A 19,289-nucleotide genomic window follows, 5' to 3' on the forward strand; every position below is an offset into this window, starting at 1 on the left:
GCCCGGCTCAGATGAGCAGTTGTCGTCGTGGTGGAGCAAAGCTGAAGATGTTGGTGCTGCTGATATCTGCAGCCACAAAGGGCTTCTGGTAGCCAGCACATGCCCAGACTAGCCAGATCTTCTCGAATCTCAAAGAAGCTAAGCAGGGTCAGCTCTGGTGGCCAGTAGTCGGATGGGAGGCCTCCAAGGAACACCAAGGATGGGACAGGGAGGCAGGCAATGGCAACAACACCTCTGTTCGTTCCTTGGGTTGACTTAGGTTGGCTGTGGCTTGGTGGCAAAACCAAAAAACCCACAGATGAGCAGCCAGGGAAGGGCCTGCGTGGGGGTGGGGTGGGGTGGGTGGGTCACCTGCTGCCTGGCTCCTGGGAGCTATAGAGCTGCAGCAGCGTTGTGTCAACTGGACCCCCACCCAGGCAGCACTGCAGAGGTCTGGTTGCCCTTATTGTGGCAGAGATCCAGGTGGACCAAGTCAGGGAAGGGGCCCATGGGGTAAAGCTGGGTGGCCCCTATAGGAAGAGGGGGGCTACCTAATAGCCCTGAAGCCCCCCAGAAGAGCCGCCTTGGACCACAGCACTGGGGTGCGGGGGCAGAGACAGGTCGGTGGACGGGAGCCGGGACTGACCCTTCATGAGGCCCTCTCCTCCCCTCCGGAGGGCAGAGGCCTCACTCCCCGCCTTTCTTTCCAGGCCGCCTCTCTTCGGGCTCGGCCGCCGTGAGGTGGGGCGACCCGCTAAGCCCAAGGGCGGCGGCGAGGGGGGAGCGCCCCAGCCCTTCGCTCCCGGGCCCGGCCGGCTCCGCGGTCCGAGGGGATGCTGCGTCCGGGCTCCCGGTACCGCGGCGGCCGCCCAGGCCAGTAAGGCGCCCCCCCCCCCCCGCGCGCTTGATGGAGTGGGCTGGAGGCGGCGGCGGCGGCGGCGGCGGCGGCAGGGGGGCCGTGGCGACGTAGCGCGCAGCCGAGGCGACGCAGCCGGGCAGGCAGGGCCGGGAGCGGCTGCAGCAGGCAGGCAAGCAGGCCGGCGGGCTGGCGAGCCGCAGCCATGAGCGGTCAGAAGGGCCAGGCGCGGGACGGCCCCGGTGCCCTTCCCAACGGCGCGCCCAGCGGCACCTTCGTAAGTCTGGCGGCGGGCCTGGCCTGGCCGGCCTCGCGGGGAAGCATGGTTGGCTCCGGGCGGGCGGGCGCGGACCCCCCGAAGTCGGCCCTCGCACCTGCCGCCAGCTCCCGCCGGCCTCGCCTGGCTGACCCCGCTGCTCTCCGGCAGGAAGACGACGACGACGAGGAGCCCCTCTGCGCGCCCGGCCGCCTGGCCTCGGGTGGTCCCAACGTCTTCCGAGACGGGCGCACCAAGATCGGTGAGCGGGGCCAGCCGACCGGGGGGGGGGGTGGCCTGGGCCCCCGCCCCGCCCGCGCTGACGGCCGCCCGCCCGACTCTCTCTGCCTGCCGCTTGCAGACTTCGTGCTGGTCTGGGAGGAGAAGGCGCGGCCCGCCCCGCGGAGGAGCCGCGCTCAGGCCCGCGCCCAGGAGGCGGCATTGGCCGGGCGCCACCGGCGCTGGCGGAAGAAATTCCTGCGCAACCTGCGCGCCGCCGGCCTCCTCCTGGAGCAGGTGAGCGGGGCGGCGGGCAGGTGAGCGGGGCGGGCGGGGGACGCCTCCTGGGCTCGCCCTCACCGCGGGGGGCGGGCGGGCGGTCTACTTGACAGGAGGAGACGTCGAGCGAGCGGCGGAGCATCGGCTACCTGAAGCTGAGCGCGCCCTGGGCGCTGCTGCTCTACTACGCCGAGGAGCTCAGCCTGCGGGCGCCGCTGCAGGTGAGTGGGTGGGTGAGTGAGTGAGTGAGTGGGGGGGGGGCGGGCTGGGCCTGCGCCAGCCAGGGGGGCACTCCCAACGGCCTGGCTGACGCCCTGTCCTCTGGCCCCTGCAGGCCCATCCCAACCCGGACCGCAACAGCTCAGACGCCCTCTTCCGTCCGCTGCACCTGCCCAACCCCATGGCCCAGCGGGTCCCCAACAAGCCCCTGGACTTCTACACCTGCGCCTTCCGCCAGTCCAAGCTCGACAGGCGAGTGGGGCTCCCTTGCTCTGCCTGGGCACTTTGGGGGGAGGGGGCCTCTGGAAGAGCGGGGCAGCAGCAGGGGCAACTGGGGGTCAGGGCGGCCCAGTTGCCCCGTGGAGGGTCGGCAGGGGGGGATTGTCCTTGTTCTGAGGAGTTTGGACCACCCTTTTCACAAGGAAGCCTCTCCTCACCGGTCCCCTGGAGCCCCTTTGCCCGCTGCTACAGGGACACCCACCTCTGGCTCTTTCAGGTTTCTGGGCAGCGACTCCCCCGACTCCTATTTCAGCAACACGCAAAGGCATCGCATTGTGAGTTGGACATAGAATCCTGAGGGACCAGGGAAACTTGCAGAGGGCTGTCTGTCTTGGTCACTAACTGTGGAACCTCCAGTTTCAGGTGGAGTGTACCTGGGAGGAGGCGCTGGGAGAGCAGGCCTTCTACTGGGCTATCTGGCTCCCATCCGGCAGGGCACTGCTGGTGATGTAGGGCTCGGGGCAAGTCGTAGTGCTCCTCCGCCAGGCACCCTGCTCGTCCCTCCTTTGTCCTGCGCGTCCCTCCGTTGTCCTGCGCCTCCAGGCCTAAGTTGTTGCGGCTTGCTTGTCTATGGCAGGTGTACGAGATCTTGGCACGGACTGTCTATGGGAAGAGGAAGCACGCCGAAGTGGGCATCGACCGGCTGCTGATTGAGGGTGTCTATTCTGCGGCTTTCCCCTTGCACGAGGTGAGCTGCTGGCGCTGCCCGTGAGATGACCGGGGGCTCCATCTTTCTGATCCCCGTGACCTCCTCCTTCCCCCCAAGATGGGAGTCCCGCCTCTGGAAATCCGCCCGAGGGCTCAGTCCTGGCGCCCGAACGAGAGCAGACGTCTTGCCTTTCCCCCTCCCTCTCCCTCCTGCAGGGCCCTTTTGAACTGCCCGAGTACGAGGTGCCAGGTGAGGAGCTGAACCCTCGGCAGACCCTGTACCGCTTCTGGGCGCAATGGAGCTGCTGGAGCAAGTACCAGCCTTTAGACCACATCCGCGAGTATTTTGGAGAGAAGGTGGCCATCTACTTCGCCTGGCTGGGTGAGGAGCAGCGGGGGGAGGGGGGCTGACTCTTTCTTTCCCCGCCCACTCATCCCCTCCCCCCCCCCCGCCCCGCACTGCTCCTTGTACCCCAGCCTTCCCCTAGATACTGAGCAGGGAGGCTGTGCACAGAAAGGGAGGGGGCCGCTTGGGGATGCCCCGTCTGGGCCCTGCCCTGAGCCGCCTTTTGTTCCAGGCTTCTACACTGCCTGGCTCCTCCCTGCGGCGGCTGTGGGCACCTTCGTCTTCCTGGCCGGCCTCTTTGCCATGGGAACAAACACACCAGCGTGAGTGTGGAAGGAAGGGTGGCCGGGGAATGAGGGGCACCCAGTCAGCAGCGCTCAGAGTACAGCACCAAGGCTTGGATGTGTCGTGGGGGGAGGTCATCTCCCTTGTTCTTGGCCTGGGAGTCTTCAGTGGGGGCAGGGCCAGACGGGGCCCTCCTTGGGCATCTACACCCCACCCAGTCCTGTGTCTGCAGATAGCTTAGTGGTGCTCAGTCCTGTTAGCCAAATGGAAACTCCAGGTTCAGAGGCAGTCTACCTCAAACAACAAATTGCTGGAGGCTTGTTGTGGTGGGTTTTCCGGGCTGTGTGACTGTGGTCTGTTCCTAATGACACATTGTGTAACAGACTTCCCTCTGTGATATACCTCTGAAGATGCCAGCCACAGATGCAGGTGAAATGTTAGGAACAAGGTCCACCAGACCACGGCCACACAGCCCGGAAAACCCACCAGAACCAGTTGAATCCGGCCGTGAAAGCCTTTGACAATAGCTGGAGGCTTGTTTACATGCGGGCTTTCCTGGTCTTTGGAGAGTCCACCAGCCATCTGGATGCTCCTGCTCCTTGTCACTCCCATTTCCTGTACTGGCCCTCTTCTCCTGGCTGGGTGGGGTACATCAGGGCCTGCTGTAAGGGCCCTGGCTGAGACCCCTGTCATGCACTGAGTTCCTGGTCCCCCAGGCTGAGTTTTGACATGGGAAGGGGCAGAGAAGAAAGGTGGGTGGGTGGAGGCGTGGCCTCCTGAAAGTGGTTGCTTCTGCCTCCCCTCAGGCAGGAGATCTGCAGCAGTGGGAGTCAGTTCCTCATGTGCCCCTTGTGTGACACCTGCAACAACTGGAACCTCTCTGAGATCTGCTCCATGGCAAAGGTCTGTGTGCCACGCTTGTCTGCGGGGGGGGGGGAGCAAAAGAGGATTCTCATCGCGGGCTTGCAGCAGAAGCAGCCACAGGGGGCTCCAGAAGGGGAGCACCTCTGCCCAGGGCAGCCAACTCCAGAGGCCGCAAGGGACAGTGGCTCCGGCAGTTGTGGCCCAGGCCGTGGAGGACAGTGGGCTTGTGACGACCCACATTGGGGGCTTTTCTTCCTGTCCCGTCTGGCCCTCAGGTTGGCTATCTCTTTGACCACCCGGGGACCGTCTTGTTCAGCATTTTCATGTCCTTCTGGGCTGTGACCTTCTTGGAATACTGGAAGCGGAAGAACGCCACCCTGGCCCACCACTGGGACTGCCTGGACTTCCAGGAGGAAGAGGCAGGTACAGGGCCCTTCTGGGGGCCCCCAGCTCCTCCTCCTCCTCCTCCTCCTGTCGGAGCAAGCACGGTGGGGAGGGGGGCGCTGTGGTTTGGGCAGGTGCCGTCAAGCAGTCCAACTGACCTCCTTGCCTGGGCTGGGGGGGGGGTCATCTGGGAATGGGGGTGAATCATGCCTTGCTGCTGGGCCAGACAGTGCCTCCCACGAGGTCTTGGGACAAGTGGGGTGGATGGGGGCTGACGGAGGCAGAGTGGGCTTGTCCTGTGAGTGAAACGTGGGACCAGGTGGTTTGAGCTGGGGCAGGGCAAGGTGGAAGCAGCACAGAAGCGGGGAATGCCTTTCGGTGGCTGCCTACCCCAGGTGAGTCTGCAAATGAAGAACAGGTATTCATTCCATCATGCCACATCTAAGTGTGTTCAGTGGGGGGGGGGCTGCTGCTGAATCTCTGCACACGGGGTTCAAGAGCTTGCTGGGAGCAGACTGGTTGCAGCTGCTGAGTCGCACCCCACCTTGCTTTCCCCCTGTGTAACCGGAGGTGGGGATCCAGCCCTGAACAATGGGGTGGAGTCACCCACATCTGCACTTGCCCCGCTCCCAATGCTCACTCCTGGGCTCACAGGAACGGCCCCGGCCAGAGTTTGCAGCCATGGCGCCTTGCATGGAGCAGAACCCTGTCACTGGAGTGAAGGAGCCCTACTTCCCGGAGCGGGACCGCCTGTCACGCATCCTCACCGGGTCCATGGCCATCATTCTGATGGTAAGTGGGGGCTCCTGCGTGCCCGGGGGGGGAGCCCAGAGCCTGGAAAAGTGGGCCCAGGAGCAGCAGCAGCCTCCTCCTGTGGGGTCCCTGGCCGGGGGCTGCCGAGGCCTGCCTAGTAAGAAGGTGACCTCACATGCCCCTGGTGGCCTGCTGTTTGCCCCCACCCCCCCGCAGCTGTGTGTGGTGATGATCTTCTTGGTGTCAGTGATCATGTATCGTGGGATCGTCAGCACAATGATGTACCGCACAGGAAACCCGCTCTTGGTGAGCCAGGTAAGAGGAGCAGGGCAAAGGAAGGGCAGCTGGCCGGGGGGGAGGTGGGGAGGGCACGGCTTCCTCTGCCTCAGCCTCTGCCGTTGCCAGTTGCAAAGGGGCATCCTGGCTGCCAGGAAGAAGACCTGCCGGGGTAGTCGTCGTCTTCGAGGGTATGCCAAGCCCTTCCTCTGAACTGCCTTGTTCCTTTCGACCACCAAGGAGCCCTCTGCCCGGAGCCCAGGCGAGGGGAAACGCACGGCCAGACCTCTGCTCCATTGCCCCGGCAGAGAGAAGCTCGGTGTCAAAGGCAGGGCGCATGGAAGCACCTGGGAGGGCTGGACAGCAGCTGATGCTGTGTGTTTGTTGCTTCGGTGTCTTGTGGAGCACGAACTGGCTCTGAAGGCCCCCAGGGCTCTGGAGTCAAGGGGGGGGGGGCGATTAGGCCCTCTGTGAAAAGAGCTCTTTCCTAGAAGACCTTTTCTGGGGGGAATGTGATCTGTATTACCACGTCCTATACCTTCAAGTATTCAGGAATCGGGGGCTCTGGGGATGCAAGGGTGCTTTGGGGGGTGCCCCTGAATTGCTAAGCCAGCAAGAACTGGTTAAGGAGAGGCAGAGGGGCACAAGGCACCTGATTCCCCCCCCCCGCCCCCGCCCCATACATGGACATCCTCCTGCTAGAAAACTCTCAGCTCAGCCTTTCCTCCTCCATCCCATGAAGCAGAGTTCAAGGAAACCCTGAAAGAACATGGGAGTGTGAACATGGCTCCTCTGTGTGAGTTTGGGGGAAGAGGGCCCAGTGCAAGCAGAAGGAAAGACCCCTTTCTGCCTGCCAGAGCCCCTCCAGAGAGAAAGAGAGGGAGCCCCCTGCTGGGCAGGTGTGGGGCTGCAGAGCAGCAGTTGGCTGTTGCTTTGGGGAGGTGTTTGTGGGGCAGAGCAGAGCAGCTGAGGTCAGCCCTGGATCTCCAGTGGGGAGGGAGAGGGGTTATTTCTCTGCTTGAGACCCCCAAGGCCATTGGGGTGGCGGGGAGCAGCAGTCTCTCTCTCGCGCGATGGTCCCGGCATCTCCTTTCTGCCTTCTTGTAGGCCGGGAACATTGCCAACATCAGCAGCTGCATGGTCAACCTGATCCTCATCTTGCTCATGAGCCAGGTCTACACCTCTCTGGCTGAGAAGCTGACCAGATGGGGTGAGTAAGAGGCGGGTCTGTATCCTCGCTCAGGGCTCCGCAGCACGTGCAGGCCGCCTCCGGGGGTTTCCTCGCACATGAGTTTTAAAGCAGCGGTCCCTGATGTGATGCCAGACAGCTGGTTTCCTGACTGGCTCACCTTGGATCTTGAATGGGAGGAAAGTGCCCCAGGAGCTTGGAGTCACTGCCTGGCAAGGCAGGCCAGCCAGGCAGGGAACAGCCTCTCCCTGCACCCTTCGGCTTGGTTCCAGTCGGGTGTCCTGATGTCTCTGGTCTGGGGCAGGCAGGGGCCAGGCCAAGCTGGCTCTGTCCCCCAAGTACGCAGCTGAGCCCGGCTTCCTGCCACTTCCTGGTTGCAGGAAGGGCTCCAGAGGCATGGCCTTTGCTTCTGTGGGGAGGAGCCTCTTGGGGTGTAGCGGCCTCTGGGGTCAAGACCCACCTGCTCAGCCTTCCTGGCTGAGGCTCCTCCTACTCAAAATTCCCCACATTCTCCTAGACTCAATAAGGTTGGGCATCTCTGTTTTGGAGTGGCACGGGTTCCAGCTGCCCCCTTGCCCCTCCCCCACCTGCTTCCGTGACTTCCATCACCTCCATGTCACCTCTGCAGAAATGCACCGGACACAGACGCAGCACGAGGACGCATTTACCTTCAAGGTGTTCATTTTCCAGTTTGTGAATTTCTACTCCTCGCCTTTCTACGTGGCCTTCTTCAAAGGCAGGTGTGGGAGATGGACATACGCACACAAAAACCATGGTGCCAAGCTGAAAGGCACTCCAGACGGAGGGGGGTACATAGCCTGGCCTCTCCCCAGCTATATGGGAAAGTCCTCTGCGTGGGCATTTCCAACCCCTGCCCCCAGGAAAAAGGGCTCCGCTCTCTTCTCTGGAAACCGTGGTGGGTGTATGCAAGGAAAAGGCCACCTGATGAGGGAGGGGGGGGATTGTGTGACTTTGCAAACCGGGATCCACCCCCTTGGCAGCTTTTGCTGGGTCCCTGCCTGTGCCCAGCCCCCTGCCCCCAATTCTTACAGGCCAGGGTCTTAGGATCTACCCTGGACAGGAGATCCCAAAATCCAGAGCGGAAGGGAGGCAGGAGTCTTTGCAGACTGCCCGCTGATGGGGGCATTCTATGGAGTCAATGGACTTCCTTTCTCCTGGCAGGTTTGTGCGGTATCCGGGTCAGTACGGCAAACTCCTGGGCATGCGGAACGAGGATGTAAGTGGGGTGGGGCTGACCTCAGGATGAGACCTGGCAATTTTACTTGTCTTCTGCTGCCTCGGCTGGTTTGCAGTGGAGGTCATGAAGTGGGTGGGAAAGAACAGGCCAGGCTGAAGGCAAGCAGCCCGAGAACGCTCGCTGTCTGTCTGTCTGCCTGCCTGCCTGCCTGCCTGCCTGCCTGCCTGCCTGCCTGCCTGCCTGCCTGCCTGCCTGCCTGCCTGCCTGCCTGCCTGCCTGCCTGCCTGCCTGCCTGCCTGCCTGCCTGCCTGCCTGTCTGTCTGTCTGTCTGTCTGTCTTGTCAGCCGCTACTTGTCAAATAGGGCATACAAGAACCTCCCAGACATTTGTGCGCAGAAGCAATTGTAGTGTTTTTATGGAGCAAACACTATTGGAAGGGAGGGACCCTGCTGTCTAGAACCAGGGGACCTGTTCCTAGATTGGCACAGTGATGGTGGGCAGGTGTGTGTGTGTGTGGGGGGAACTGTGCCCTCCCTTGGACAACTAGCAGTGCGGTCTGGAGAAGGTTTCTGTCTTGCTTGAGAGCTTCCCCATCACACTCTTGTCCTGCAGTGCGGGGCGGGCGGGTGCCTGATCGAGCTGGCCCAGCAGCTGTTTGTCATCATGGTTGGGAAGCAGATTATCAGCAACATCCAGGAGTTCCTCATCCCGTGAGTCCTGCGGGCCTGGCCCCCCTTCTTCTGGGTGCTGGAGAAGCGGGCAGGGGTCCCTGCTGTGGGAGGGAGCCCAGGGAGGCGCCGTGCCAGTGATCCCCCCCCCTCTGCTCCTGCAGCAAGGTGAAGTCCTGGCACCAGAAGCGGAAGCTGGCCCGTGTGCGGGGCACCCAGATCAGCCAGGAGCCCAAGCGCTGGGAAGAGGACTTCGAGCTCATTGAATGCGAAGGGCTCTTTGAGGAATACCTGGAGATGGGTGAGGGGACAGGAGCCTCCTCTGTGTGGTCTGTGCTGCTTGGCTGGCAGCAGCCCTCGGGAGCCCACGGGAGGCCATGATTGGAACGCTGGGCTCGGGCGGGCAGGCGGGAGTCCTTTCGCTCCCTCTGTAGACTGTTGCTGCCGCAGCCCGTGGGTGCCTCTGTCTTTCTGGGCCCCGAAACCCTCGCTACCAGTTTCTAACGGGGGAATGGTAAAACGGGCTTACGATGCAGGGTTGTTGTGCGGGTGACACAGCTGAGCTCTGTCGTCGTTGTCATCCTCAGTGCTGCAGTTTGGCTTCATCACCATCTTCGTGGCTGCCTTCCCCCTGGCTCCGTTGTTTGCGCTGCTCAACAACTGGGTGGAGATCCGGCTGGATGCCCAGAAATTTGTGTGTGAATACCGCCGCCCGGTGGCTGAGCGTGCCCAGGGCATCAGCGTCTGGTTCTTCATCCTGGATGTCCTGGCCCAAGTCTCGGTTGTTGTCAATGTGAGTAGGGAGGAATGCAGGCGCCCCTGGTCGGCCCGGATGCTTCTCTCCCAAAACAGCTTCCTTTCCCCCCCCCCTCCAGAATAGGCTTGCTGCTTTTTGTGTGTGGGGGGGGAGGGTCTCCTGCATCTTCAGCTACTGCACTGTGGCCAGGGTAGCTTCTTTCCCGGTTTGCTGACATTTTGGCATTTTGTGTTGCTCTTGGAAGCCCAGGAGCCCTGCCTGGAAGCAAGACGGTGGCGCCGCAGTTAAGAGCAGGTGCACTCTAATCTGGAGGGCCGAGTTCGATTTCCCACTCTGCCACTGGAGCTGTGGAGGCTTATCTGGGGAACTAGATTAGCTTGTGCACTCCCACACATGCCAGCTGGGTGACCTTGGGCCAGTCACAGTTCTTCGGAGCTCTCTCAGCCCCACCCAGCTCACAGGGTGTTTGTTGTGGGTGGGGAAGGAGATTTAAAGCCCCTTTGAGTCTCCTTACAGGAAAGAAAGGGGGGATATAAATCCAGACTCTTCTTCTTCTTCTAAAGAGGGTCTTGGTTGGGGTCTGATTTCCGTGTAGGTCTGAGAGAGGGAGTGGGTCCCAGGGCATACTTGCCTGAGCCCATCAGGCCACGCGTTGCCTGGAGGCCAAAGAGCTTGGCCCTCTCCCAGCTGGCTGCTCCAGAGAGCTGGGAAACCAGGCGGTTCTGGGAAGCAGTGAGGCAGTTTCGGCTGTGGGGCAGGGCAGGGGCCCACAGGAGCTCCACCTCATTGCAGTCTGCCGCCAAGGCCTGTAGAGCTGCCCGGTGGCTCAAGCAGTGAGGGGTTGAGAGGGGGGGGCGACCCTCTGAGCCTAGGTGTTGGTCTCTCTCTCTCTCTCTGCAGGCCTTCCTCATCGCCTTCACTTCAGACTTCTTGCCACGTCTCTTGTACCAGTACGAGTACGACAGCCACCTCCGGGGCTATGTGAACTTCACCCTGGCTTACTCCCCTCCCAGTTATGTGGACAGCAACCACACCATGTGCAGGTGTGCAGCCTGGAGCCCCCCATCCCTCCTACCTGGCAGAGGCTCCCTGCCCACACCTGCTCACCTGCCTGTTCCCCCTTGCAGGTACAAGGCTTTCCGCGACACCAACGGCAGCTACACCCTCTTCTACTGGAAGCTCTTAGCCATCCGCCTGGGCTTCATCATCACCTTTGAGGTGAGAGTCCCACCTCTCAGGCGGGCACGGGAAGGGCGTCTCCTGCCTCAGACTAGGTGGGGTCCCCTGGTTCCTCAACCGGGTGTGGAGGGAGGGGGCATGCCCCCTCGGAGGGGCCAGTGGCTGCTCCAGCTGCCTCTGCTGCACCCTCCCCAGTGACCCACTGCCACCCCCTCCTACAGCTGCCCGGTGGGGGAACCCCATCTCTGACTCACAGGGACTGCCAGCTGCTCAAAGGAGGCCGCTCTGCTCCCACCCTGCCCCTGCCCCTGCATGGGTGGGGGGGTGTCCTCTGCTGCCGCGGGTCCTTTGAGAAGGAGGCTGCCGTTCCCCAGTCCGGGTCCTGGCATTCACTCGTGCAGGCATGTATGGGCTCCATTTAGATTGGGACCATGGAGGGCTGGGGAAGGTGGCTTTGGTCCCCCTCCCCCCGCCCATGCACTCTTCCCAGGGGGACTCTCTTCACGGGTGCGCCTCGGTCTACCCAAGCCTTTCTTCCTTGTGCGTTGGGAGGCAGGGAGGCCGTGGCACTGCTGACTCCCTCCTCGGCTTGAGTCGTGTGGCGTACGACACCGCTGCCCTGTGCTACTTGCTGTCTGCCAGCCGCTTGGTCTTTGGAGTCACTGAGTGGGGATGAATCCAGGCATGGCTCTGAATGCAGAGCGGGGCTGCAGCCACTTGTGTGCCCCGGCCTGTCAGGAGGAGTGTCTGTCCCACAATGTCAGCCCCCCCACCCTGGCCAGTTCTCCCTCCGGCATCTTCCTTTGTGTGGCCCATTCAGGACTTCCGGTGTGCAACCAGCTCCCTGGGGCAGGGATGCAGGCCGCCGTTCCCCAGGCGAGCCCAGGTGGCGACCCTCCGGGGCTGGGCTGGGCTGGGCTGGGCTGCGCCCTTCTCATGTCCATGAGCGCCTCGCCTCCTTCAGCCTCAGCAATAGAGAGGATCCCACAGGAGTCTGCCTCACAGGACTGTTGTCAGGCTGGCTGCATGGGAAATACTTGGAATGGTGTTTTGAGCCAAGGGGAAAGGCAGGGCTAGAAACATCTGGCTAAATCCACCCGTGCGGTGGGCTGAGCAGCCTTCTGTGCGCTGGCAGCACGTGGTCTTCTTTTGCTTGCGCCTAATCGACTGGCTGGTGCCGGACGTCCCGGAGTCCCTGGAGGTGAAGATCAAGCGCGAGAGATATCTGGCCAAGCAGGCCTTGGCTGACAACCAGGCTGCGCTGCTGATGGTGAGTCCAGGCTCCTCGCCCTGCTCAGGTCAGTCGGGGTGTGGGAAGGCGCTGAAGGGGCCCCCGGTCCTGTGTGTTGATGTTGTTCCCCCAAGGCCCCACCCGAACCAGCTCTTGCTCCAAAGAGATCAGACCTCTGGGTGGACTTCTGTCCCCAGAGAATGCAGAGAAGAGCTGCCTCTGAGCAGGTCCAGAGTGTAATTCCTGCCCTACGGCCTCCTCGGTCACAGAGTACTTCTGCCCCCACATTCAATGAGAGAATCTGAGTTAGAGTATTTTAAATGGTTTTTGTCCACTCAAATGTTCAGCGGTGGAGGAATTCTGTAGGATTTATCCGTTAAAGGCTGTCTGATAATACAGACAAGCTGGGTGTGAGTCCTGTTCTTTGAAACCAAACTGAAAACTTTCAGAGACTTTTACTGACAAAAGAAATAGTTCTCTTTATTATGCACATCAGAAATTAACCCTACAATTGCTGCAAAGACATGTGCTACAATGATCAAAGTTCTTAACGGTGCATAATCATATTCTAGTGAGTAATATTTTAAAAGTAAGCCAGGATTCAAGTATTTGTCTCACTTCATATAGTGAGTATCAACAAGTGCAACATTCACGCACCCAGAAATCTCACCTAATGTTCTTCTGAGACTTCCACCCAGAGAAATCTGGTTTGCTTATCACAATAGTGCATTTTAATAGGAAAAAATATCAGTTTTATTTTCTTCTCCACATCTTCTATCATAATCATGTGATTACTATTTAGATAAGTGATCAGTTCTTAATTAAGCATGACATAATCAGGATAAGGGCAACTAAGCCACTCATTAGGTGCACAGGAGTTACATTTCACAAAGCAAGAGAAGGCCAATATTAACTCTTAACTTCTATTAAAAAGCAGTCAATCTAATGTTTCTATAACAGTTTCAATTAGCTGTCAAAGATTAAAGTGACTTTATTTATTTATTTATTTATTTATTTCGATTTATTATACCGCCCCATCCCCGTAGGGCTCTGGACTTTAAGCAGAGCCACCGGACAGCGGAAGACTGCGTGAACTCTCTGTTAACCAGCATAAAACTGCTAGAAAGAGTGAGTGAGAGGTCAGCTGCAGACCCCTGACTTTTGTCTGCCTGAAGGCGTCTTTCTGTGGGAACTGAGGCCACAGGGCTGAGACCTCTGAGACATGTTTGATGCTCTTTGAGTCTGAGGAATGGAGGGGGAGCTGCCCTCCCCCCCCCCTCGCAGTAGGAGAGGCTGCGTCAGAGCAGGCCCACAGCGCACGAGGGGTGGGGGGATGGCTGCTTTGGGGCTGGTGCTGCTTTCAATGCCCTCCCCCACCCCCACAACTCAAGCCCTGGATTTTTGGGTCCCCTGGAGGCTGTGTTATATGTTGTATGTTCCTGGTGCAGTGTTGTCATGCTGTGAGTTTGGTGTTGTTCTTTATATGGCAGCATGAATCAGGGAAGGGTTTCTGGAGAACGTGAAGAGGCAAAAGGAAAGTGCCAGCCACACCCCTGCTCACGGGAAGAGTAGGGTCTGCAGCGGCAGGAGTTCTTCTCTGCCAAACCTTCGACTTGTTCTGTGTTCCCCCAATCCTGCTGGAAGAGCAGCCAGGCATCAGAGGGCACGGAGCCTGAGACGATGCCCAGGTGCCCCTGGCCCTGTGGCCAGAAGAGGCCCGTCAGATGCCGTGGGCATGCCCACAAGCAAGGCACTTTGCCCACGGCGCTTGCTAGGCACAGCGCCCTCTATTTCTCTGGAGCTGGGTCCTGGCGCAGCTCTGACATCCTGGCGGCCCCGTTTCCCCCTCTCTTTTAAACGCTCTTTAGGAGTGTGGCAGAGAGGTTGACGGCCAGGAACTCTTTTTGCTGCTAGGAGAGGGTTCCCTTCGGGTGTGTCTTGTCCTCATCTCAAGGTCTTTATTTTTCTCTGCTCCCCCACCCCAGCAAGCAGCCTTCTCCCCAGCAGCCTAGCCTAGCAACACTGGGGGGGCTGCTGCAAAGTGAGCCTGCCGCCAGCTCAGCTCCGCCGCACACAAGGATCGCCCAGGAGACGTCGCCGTGGAGGCCCTTTGGGGCACAGACTGTGGATAGGGGCGCACCTGCAAGGACCCAGCTTGGATCTGCCCTCACCCTCTGCTGCCCTACCGCTTGGGTAACAAGGTGGGCTGGGCATCCACAGCCCCCAGAGGCGGCAATGCTGCGCACCTGTCTCAAAGCATTCTCCTGGAGGAGCACCGAGTCTTTCTGAGTCCAAAGGCCACAAGAACGTTCCCTCCCGGTCATCACTGGACTTGTGTTCCCCGGAACCTTTTGCAGCTCTGAGAAGTTCAGCCGAGTGTCTCGCCGCATGGGTGCTCAGGAGGAATGGCTGCAGAGCACGAACACCCCTGCCCCACACTTACTTGGGGCTCTGACCTGCTTCTCCTCCTGCGAGGTTCTTATGCATGAAAGCACGGCTTGCAGGGGCACCCATTCTGCTTCTCTGGCTCCTGAGACACCCTTGGGGAAGAGGGGCTGCATTCCCAGTGCATGGGAGGGGGGTACCCTCCTGCCCCATCCTGCCTTTTGCCCGTGTCCTCAGCATGCCGTCTCTCAGTAGGGGGTGGCAGTTGTCCCCCCCCCCCGGAAGGTGCGGGAGTGGGTGCTTGACAGTCCTGCTTGAGCGCATGTAAACGTGAGTCCATCCAGTCAGTGACAGAGGGAGAGGAATCTGCGCCCAGGGCACGACCTGCCTGCCCCCCCCCCATCCGCTCACGCCCACCAGCCATGTTGGGCTCATAAAGCTCAAAGAAGAGAAGGGTACTCCCTGCACCCCCCCCAAAAAAACCCTCCTCAGTCTCTTGACTGGTCCAGCGTCTCCCGTCTTGAGTGCGAGTGAAGGGCGTTTCCTTGAGGAAAGAGGCGTCTTGCTGCCTTCCCTTGGCAGTGCCCAAGCCCCTGGCCCCAACCCTGTCCGAGCTGTAGCAGACAGGGCGTGCCCTGCTCCTCCCTCTGACGGGGGGGGGGGGGGCTGGGGATCGGCAGGAAGAGGTAGGATGTCAGGGGTGGGGGGAGGCAAACACAACCCAAGGGCCACAGCCAGAGGGGGCTTGTTGAAAGCAACCTTGAGTAGGGCCAAAGCGGTCTGGGCAAACTGCTTCCTGGCCAGTTGCAAGGCCAGACTTCTTAAGGGGGGGGCAAGACTACCCTGAGGCTGGATGCCCCGGGCTTGCTCTGAGAGAGGTGCCCCTGGTAGCCCCGAAGGTACGCACTGAGGCCAGGGGGCGCACGATGCTATTGCTGGGGGGGGGGGAGGTGGGTTCCTGCATGTCTGGCTCCTCCCCCCAACCCTGGCCAAAAACCGCTTCCTGTTGCAGCCACAGTGGCCTCCCCAGTCTGTATGTTGTGGGGCTCCCCAATGTGGTGAATATTAAAAATATGAAAATAGCACTTGAAACCGTCTGTGTATATATATAACTATTTCATCAGTTCAGTAACAGCAAACATGCCAACCATATTCGAAAGGGAGGCACGGCACCACAGCAGCCTCACCTGTGATTCGCGTACCTGTAAAAAGAGGGATGTTGCCGGCAGGTGTCCTGGCCCTGAAAGTAGCACCCCCTCTCTCTCTCTCTCTCTCTCTCACACACACACACACACACGCACGCGCGCGCGCTGCATCACAGAGGGTTCTTGCATAGTTTTATTTGTAGCTCTGGCTGGGGCGTGTTGCAGGTGGGGGAGTTTGCCCTCTTTACGAGGAAACTCAGGTCCTTCCTCTACTGACCCCAACTTGCCCATTGGCCTCCGGAGGTCCATGAATGGCCCCAGGGTCAGCTGAGCGACTCTCCTCCTCCTCTGCACTTTCTCACTTGCGGGGCTTATGCCCCTCTGGCCCCCAGCATTCTCTGTAGTGCTGCAAGGAATCCCGCCCTGCTTCTCAGCGCACCCCCTCTGGCGGAAAGACCTGTGGGGTCAGCTCTGCACTGGGACCCGGGTCTGGGGCAAGCTGGCCGTCCCCCCCTTGCACTCTCCTGTTGCTTCTGCCTCCAGCACCGCCCCTGTTCCACGATGGCCCCCCTGGGCTGGACGCGGATCTTGTGGCACCGTGGCAACGCCCCTGGACTGGTATGGTCGTGCCCGTCTGCTTTGGGGTGGGTGGAAAGCAAGCCCCGCCCTCCCCACCATTTCTTAGTCGGTTGCAACAGACTGACGTGCTCCCTCGCTGCAGAGCCACCCAGAGGCTCCTGTGGCGCTGGAAGCCCTGCTGACCCCCCCCCCCGAAAGTCATTTCCGAGGCTTGCTCCCCCCCCCCGCGACAACGGCCAGACGTCCCCGAGCAGATGCAGCAACACCACACTGGCCCTGCTGTAGCCACGCCGGGTTGGCGGGGGGGGGGCGGGGGCGTAGGCGAGCCCGGGTCGACTCTCTCTCGCCCAGGCCGGCAGGTGCCGCCGGCGCCCTCCGTCGTCCGGCCATGCAGGCATGAAGTGCGCGGCAGAGGGCGGGGCATTTCAGAGGGACCTCCCCCGCGCGGCCTCGCGCACCTCCCACGAAGGACGGCAGGGGGCGCCCCTCCTCCCTGTCTGTTCCCCTCGGCCGGGCGGCGGTAGCCTGACACGCTGCTCCCCTCCGGAGCTCCCACTGCCCGCCCGGCTGGGCTCCTGCCTTTGAGAGAGCTCCCAAGAACTGTGACTAGCCCAAGGTCACCCAGCTGGCGTGTGCTGGAGTGCACAAATTTATCTGGTTCCCCAAAAAAGCCTCCACAGCTCAACAGGCAGAACTGGAAATCAAAGCTGGTTCTCCAGATTAGAGTGCACCTGCTGCTCTTAACCATTTAACCACTACACCACTCTGGAAGGGGGGGGGGGCTGCCTGGTGGAAGAGTGCGGCCGCTGGTCCCTGCTCGGCCGGGGTGGCGGGGGTTCCTCCTGGCGCTGGTTCTGGTGGGGAGGCGCCACCCGGCCCTCCCCTCCCCTCGCTCGGGCCAAGGGGGGGGGGTTGTTTGCCGGCCAGGCTAGCCGTGGGGCCTCCGGCCCTCCCCCTGCTCCGCCTTCTGCCAGCCGGGGGCTCTGCCCGCCCTCGCCTGCCTGCCTGCCTGCCTGCGTGCCGGCAGCGGCTCCTGGGGCGTCAGGAATGCAGCCGTGGGCGGCGGCGCGGTGGGGCGATGCGGAAGCGGCGGCGGCTCTTTTGTCCGCCCGCCGACCCGCCCGCATTCCTGTGCGCTGAGTGGCTCCCCGAGGGTGGGACGACGGGCGGGGGGGCTGCTGGGGAGGGGAGCGGCGCGGCGGGGGGGGCAGGGGGGCCGGCCGGCCCTTCCTCCGCTTGCGCCTCCTCACTCGCCCAGGGGCCGCCGCCGCTCGAGGCTCACCAAGCCCCCCGGCCCAGGCAGCCCTCCGGAGGCGGAGGTTTGGTGCAAGGCGGCTGTCTGCATGGGCAGGCCGCTTGTTCCCACGGGGATGGTTTGGCCCTTTCTGTTTTATCCACACAAGGACCCTGCGAGGTAGGCTAGGGTGAGAGGGAAACCATATTCCCCCACTCAACGAGATGACCCTTTTGAACCAGTGGCCAGGAGCAGGCACAGCTCGCCGCCTGGACCTGCTGGGGGGGGGGGGGTGTCCACAGACTGCCCGCCTTCTGCCCCTGGAGATTCAGGAGACCCGACCCAGGCTGCAGCCGCACAGCATCATGGGGGTTCCCTCCTCCAGCCAAGGGGTCACTCAAGGACCCTCCCTTCCCTGTAGATGCCTCAGCCACCTGGCCTCAGGCAGGCCCTGGCCTCTCCCAAGGGCAGGGGCAGGACAGCCCCAGACAAGGGCCAGCTCAGGTGGGGGCAAGAGAGGATCGGGACCGCTCGTGTTTACTGTGCAGATGTGAAGCCAGCAAGATGGAGTGGCAGAAGTGTGGCCAACAGCCCCCTGCCTCTGGTTCAGGTCTGCTTGTGGGCTTCAGTGCCTGTCCCCCCCCTCGCTAGTCCATCGCACCCCTCCCTGCAAGTCTGGGGCAGGATGCCCCCCCTTCCCACAAACTGAGTGGTGCATCTGCTTGACCCATAACATTTATGAGGACAAAGGAAATGCAGGCCCTACCTGGGCAGAGGGCATGAAAAGGGCCCCACTGCAGGGAGGGAGAGTATCATTTTCACTGGAGGTGACCTACTATTCTCCGCACCTTCACCCCACCTGAAGCAGCCCCCCCCCCCCACCACAAAGGTCTGGCAATAACCCTTTGCAGTTCCTGCCCCTTCCATTCATCACCCAGGGAGGGGGGATTGCATTTTGCCTTTGTGCTGGAGTTCAAAGACCCCCCACCCTGTGCAGAGCTGGAGTGTTGCAGTCAGTCTGGATAGGGAGGGGGCAGCATTCTGCATGTGAAAAGGTGGGGGCAGCCCCTCCCTCCAGCCACACGTTTCAGCCTCCAGCAGAGCTGTCTCTTCCGGCTGTTTCACAGCAAGACCTGGGGGCCCTCTCCATTCAGGCCAGCCATTAATAAGGGCCCTTCATTGTTTTACAAGGGGGGGGGTTGTCCTTTGAAGAAGGCCGAGCTGCTCAAATACTGCTGCGCTCCACAACAAAGTGTCCTCAGTTAAGGCCCAGCATCCAGGAAGTCCACCCTGCCTCACAGACAGAGGAGGCCAGCGGGACCCTGAGCCAAGAGGGCTGCAGCAGAGAAAGCTGGCCCGAGTCCTCTGTGCGATGCAAGGACCGTGGCCTTCACAGTCGGGGTGGGGAACAACCAGGGGTGCCAGCCTCCAGGTGAGACCTGGAGATCTCCTGCAATTACAGTTCACTTGCAGGAAATGAATGCTTTGGAGGATGTACTCTGTTGCAGTGCCCCCCCCCCCAAAAGTCCCTGTTCCATCCTCAAATCTCTTTTAAGAGTTTCCCAACGTGGAGTTGGCAACCCTATTTCACACACCCTCTGCCAAGGCTAGGGGCAACCTACATACCACATGCTCTACCGCTGGGGCCACCCTGAGAAGTCACTGGGGGTGGGGCTGTGTCCCAAAGCTCGCCCTGTGGCAGCAACTAGGGCCACCCCAGTCTTCTACCTTGTGACCTGCTCAAGGTTCCCCCCTCCGGAAATCACAGATTGCTTCACTGTGGTTAGCCTGAGTTGCCTCACTGCATGTTGGGGGTCTCTGGTGATGCCCCCTCCCCCCATGGACGTCATGCATCTTCTTGGGGGAGCTTTGGAGGGGCTTCTGCAGCCCTCAGTTGACTCCCCCTCCTTCAAGGAGCTCCTTTTCACACCCTCAGAAGTGGCATAAAAATTAGCTAGGAAACAGAAATGTGCTAAAAGGAGGGAGGCTGACAGACGGAGCGGAGTGGGGGAGGCACGGCCAGAAGGGTGAAGGCCTTTATGGTGCCCATATAAGGGGGTGGGTGGGGGTGGGTGGATGGG

At 61.1% G+C, this 19,289-nt stretch overlaps 1 protein-coding gene across 2 annotated transcripts; it reads left to right on the forward strand.

Annotated features, from left to right (window-relative positions):
- Window positions 1-697: 697 nt before the first annotated feature.
- LOC125445901 (anoctamin-7-like) lies at window positions 698-15,342 on the forward strand. Of its 2 annotated transcripts, none has more exons than XM_048519332.1 (23): window positions 698-1,112; window positions 1,263-1,353; window positions 1,453-1,607; window positions 1,703-1,810; window positions 1,924-2,060; window positions 2,305-2,362; window positions 2,665-2,775; window positions 2,952-3,117; window positions 3,314-3,404; window positions 4,173-4,269; window positions 4,506-4,649; window positions 5,269-5,406; window positions 5,584-5,682; window positions 6,751-6,853; window positions 7,461-7,572; window positions 8,015-8,069; window positions 8,643-8,740; window positions 8,863-8,999; window positions 9,286-9,491; window positions 10,356-10,498; window positions 10,583-10,673; window positions 11,770-11,932; window positions 13,851-15,342. In XM_048519332.1, exons 1-23 carry the CDS (start codon window positions 1,041-1,043, stop codon window positions 13,880-13,882), a joined length of 2,607 nt encoding a protein of 868 aa, XP_048375289.1. In that variant the 5' UTR covers window positions 698-1,040; the 3' UTR covers window positions 13,883-15,342. The 2 variants fall into 2 exon arrangements, with proteins under 2 accessions (XP_048375289.1, XP_048375291.1); XM_048519334.1 differs by having other exon boundaries at window positions 699-1,112; window positions 11,770-11,904.
- Window positions 15,343-19,289: the final 3,947 nt, after the last annotated feature.

This window comes from Sphaerodactylus townsendi, linkage group LG16 (assembly GCF_021028975.2).
Source record: "Sphaerodactylus townsendi isolate TG3544 linkage group LG16, MPM_Stown_v2.3, whole genome shotgun sequence".
NCBI lineage: Eukaryota > Metazoa > Chordata > Lepidosauria > Squamata > Sphaerodactylidae > Sphaerodactylus > Sphaerodactylus townsendi.

Coding starts and splice junctions, on each gene's coding strand:
- LOC125445901 (XM_048519332.1), top strand. CDS start 1,041: ATGAGCGGTCAGAAGGGCCAGGCGCGGGACGGCCCCGGTGCCCTTCCC. Junction 6,854..7,460: donor TGAGAAGCTGACCAGATGGG/GTGAGTAAGAGG, acceptor TCACCTCTGCAG/AAATGCACCGGACACAGACG. Junction 8,741..8,862: donor ATCCAGGAGTTCCTCATCCC/GTGAGTCCTGCG, acceptor CTGCTCCTGCAG/CAAGGTGAAGTCCTGGCACC.